Here is a 3,880-nt window from a genome sequence, read left to right on the forward strand (position 1 = left end):
ACAATCACAAGTATCACAAATCTCAAGACATTTGATAATTAATGATGTTCTGGAATGATTTTCGAAGAAAAATAATCAGCACTTTCATATTCAAATCTATTCATTTCAATTATTTTATCCACACATTCGTTTATGACAAAATTACAAAAAAAAAGTGTAAGTCTATGTCTACCTACGATATCTTTCAACATGCCTTCTCTGAAACACAGTACCACAAGCACAATTTATTAGGTTCCGTTCATGAATATCTAAACAATTTCGACAGATGATATGCTGACAAGTAGTAATCTTATACAAGCATTCGTTTTGCTTGCTACAACGCCGGCATTTAGTGTCTGTTTCGTCAATACTACTAGGTAAAGTATATCTTGTGGCCGTTGCGAGAACACTTTGAACAAATTCTGAACACTTTGAACAAATTCAAATTGAGCAAATTCTAAGGGAGAGCATTGAGTGTTTATTTCTGCCGATTTGTTCTCTAATTTTCGCCTCTTCGGTACAGAATGTGAGTATGGAAGATCACTATTGAACGATGAGCGTAGATTAGAACTTACGGTACGTGGCACTGATTGAAACTTTGACGAATCCGAATGTTTGAGAAGAAATTCGTCTATACGCGATTTAAGCGCAGGATTGAAGATCGGTTTTCTTTTCTCTGTATAGAGAAGCCCCGTAAAAGGATCTGAAGGCTGACGGCCCCATTTTTCTTCTTGTTCGTTATGTTTATGGATTGTCATTTGATCTACTATTTTTCCCGATGGAAGTATGAAAGGTATAGTCATGATACTGCATGTAAGCTCGTCAAGGAAATCCTCCGGAATATCACTCAGGTTTGGGCCATCATCAATTTGTTTGGGTTCTATGAACACTGGATTAAAATGTTCAATGTTCTCATGCCACATTTTCCGCACTTCCTCTTTTATCAACGGAGTACACGATCTTGCTGGTTCACCCCAAATTTCAATTTTCCTTAGAACAGGAACACATCGAGCTGTTTTTCTTAAAACTATTTTTATCACAGAGCAGTTTGCCAATATGTGTCCCATTGTAGGATACAGTACATGTCTTACGACACCAGGCAGAGCAGGATGGTGTGTTGCCTCTTTTCTGGCGTTTAAAAATTGGAACGTTGCTGCATTTTGAGATTCTCCATAGCCAAGTTTATCAAAATTGCCTTTTTTGTTCTGTCCATAAACTTCTATCGACGTGGTTTGCAACGCACCTATCTGGGCCCAGATTTTAATATTATGAATTGCTATTGGACAATACAAATTGAATATTATTTCGACCGGTGGCTTTGTCACTGAATATGCCATAAATCCTTGATCCAGTTGCTGTTTGTTCTTGGCAATAAGATTAGAGAGCGGGTGGAAGTCATCTTCCACAGTGTCGCTTCGAACGGCTGGTTGCAGCTTGTAACTAATAAAATTATACATCACTGAACTAGGCTAACAAATTTCACTTAAAATATTGCTTTCGAATGTTCAAGTTTCTTATGGATACAAATATCCTGCCGAAGTTTTCAAAACAACAATTTCAGGATGAGCGATATGACGGATATGACCAGGGATGCCAGGTTTGAAGACATGCCTTCATTTTGAAGACATTTGACTTACTTTGAAGACGTTCGATTTTGTGGAGACATTTTGAAGACATTATGAAATTACATTTCAGTATGATAGCGTATGCAAATTCATCAATTTCAATTTCATCAAATCATAAATTTCTAACTATTGGCCGGAAAGATCGTCAAAAGAAGAAAATTTGAATGATTGTGACATTGTATTTTTATTAATTTGGACCTATATTATACAATTGGCGATCTAACGTACAAATCTACACCTAGGCGGCGCTGCGGTGAAAGTGATGATGGTTTTAAATTTTGCCATGTGAGCTTATGGAAGGTTTGTAGTTCTTTCCATAAATTACAATGTTATAATCATAAAAGATTATTTGATTGCGATGAGTTTGTAAGAAATTTAATTCTGCGCAATTTTATATATAACATGTTACTTATTTACCTCTTTCAGTAGAGAAAACTATAAAAATGTTGACAATGGTTGAATTAAAGAAGGAAATTCGAGAGCACAATCAAACACAAGTAGAAAAATGCACGATTCCTGCATGTGAGAACTACCTTGGAAAGCCCGGAAGTAAAATATACGTGATTTGTTTTTGAGTTTTAGGTTACATTAGCATAATTTTCTTAGTTCAAAAACAAAATCCAGATGTCTCACCGATCGTTTACGTTTTGCGTTAGATCGCCAATAGATTAACCTAGATCTTTCAAACGACCACTTCACAAAACGAAGGTATTCCGGTTACACACCGATTCAATAATCAGTTTTATGGATATGGTGTGAGCTACAACCAAAACTTCAAAGCTGAAATAAACAAATTGAGTTATCACAGTTCCGTTTTTGTGGAAAAACCGAGGCGATATTCACTCAATCAACGGTATACCAGGCTAATTATCATTTCTAAACTCTTGAAATTTAGTTCTCAGTTCTTTGTTCACATTTATTGAAATAAACTTCAAAATCTCGAGCCAAGTTTAGTGAAATGCGCTATATAACAATGCCAATCTCTATATATGAGGGGCTTAGAATGCAAGGGGTGTAAGTGACTTGATCGATTTCTCTTCATCAACTTTTTCTTTAGTTAATAACTCAATTGCAAAAACGTTCCAATTTAAGTTTGCTATAGAATCTGATAGGTGAGGCCTATCTACCATTTTGTCAAATACAGCTGATAATGTATTTGCAGCTAAGCTATGACCAAAAGAGAGATTCGATGTAGAGAAATCGATCAAATCACATACACCCCTTTCATTCTAAGCGCCTCATATATATAAATGTCCTGTTCGTTTGTGTACGAGCTTGAGCTTGAGCTTGGGTAGACTGTACAATTCGTAGTTGCTTTCCGTGATTGACCTGAACCAACCAAATTGCACAAAGAACACACAGAATGACGCTTGGGACTAGCAAATCATTCTCGTTGTGCAATTTTCGGTGATTCGAGCTTTAAATGGTCAATAACGACGCCGGCCACGTCCTTACAGTCACCAGGAGAAGGAAAAGAATGTTAGTATGCTATTCGCCGCCCGAAGGCCAGAAGGGTCGCCTCTATAGCGTGGTTCCTTAGAGTTTATCATGGAAGGGATATTTGTTAGTGGGATAGGTTTAAAATCAGGATTCACTGCGGTAAGTGATGTGATTTTGTAAAAGCTAACTCTAAACTGCTCGACGACGAAGGGTATCCATTGGGACCTGAGAAAGTAACCGGAAAAATACCTCTACAGTAAAACGAGCTGACAATACATATAAGATTCCGGACTTTTGAATGGTACTCTTTAATTGTGTTCTCTTGTGCGTTTTTGTGTTGATCGGAACTTGAAAAAAAATCGGAATTTGAAAAAATCACACAAAAAGTTTCACAGAATCGAAGAATCGCAAAAAAAAAGGATCGCACAAAAAATGAGTGGGTTATATCTATGATATAACCGCAAGGTTCACGTGGAACTACCTTAGCTTAGCAATCATTCGTTTGTATTGATTAAATTCTTGATTGAATGAAACAGTTTCCAAATTCAATTGAGTTCAATATATTTGCTCTGTGAGTGAAAAAAATGAACAAATGCCGTGTAAAGTCAATTCATTTATTGTGATTGATTGTTCTTCGTTACAAGTAAATTTAATGACGGACCTTTTACGTTTGGTATGATGACTAGAACAAAATATATGTACGGAAGAATTATCAAACGTTTGATGAACCAGCCTAAGGCTGAAAATCTTTCCAATAAAGACAAAAAAAAAAATTATCAAACGATTATTTTATTTTACATTTCCCTCTGAAGTTTACATCCCAAAAGTGTACATAC

At 36.1% G+C, this 3,880-nt stretch overlaps 1 protein-coding gene across 1 annotated transcript; it reads right to left on the reverse strand.

Moving 5' to 3' along the window:
- On the reverse strand, nt 1-1,558 carry LOC129761784 (RING finger protein 37). The gene has a single exon (XM_055759552.1). The coding sequence runs from the start codon at nt 1,434-1,436 to the stop codon at nt 249-251; it is 1,188 nt and encodes a 395-aa protein (XP_055615527.1). The 5' UTR covers nt 1,437-1,558; the 3' UTR covers nt 1-248.
- Nucleotides 1,559-3,880: the final 2,322 nt, after the last annotated feature.

The sequence above is a fragment of the Toxorhynchites rutilus genome, chromosome 1, assembly GCF_029784135.1.
Source record: "Toxorhynchites rutilus septentrionalis strain SRP chromosome 1, ASM2978413v1, whole genome shotgun sequence".
NCBI lineage: Eukaryota > Metazoa > Arthropoda > Insecta > Diptera > Culicidae > Toxorhynchites > Toxorhynchites rutilus.

Coding starts and splice junctions, on each gene's coding strand:
- LOC129761784 (XM_055759552.1), bottom strand. CDS start 1,436: ATGTATAATTTTATTAGTTACAAGCTGCAACCAGCCGTTCGAAGCGAC.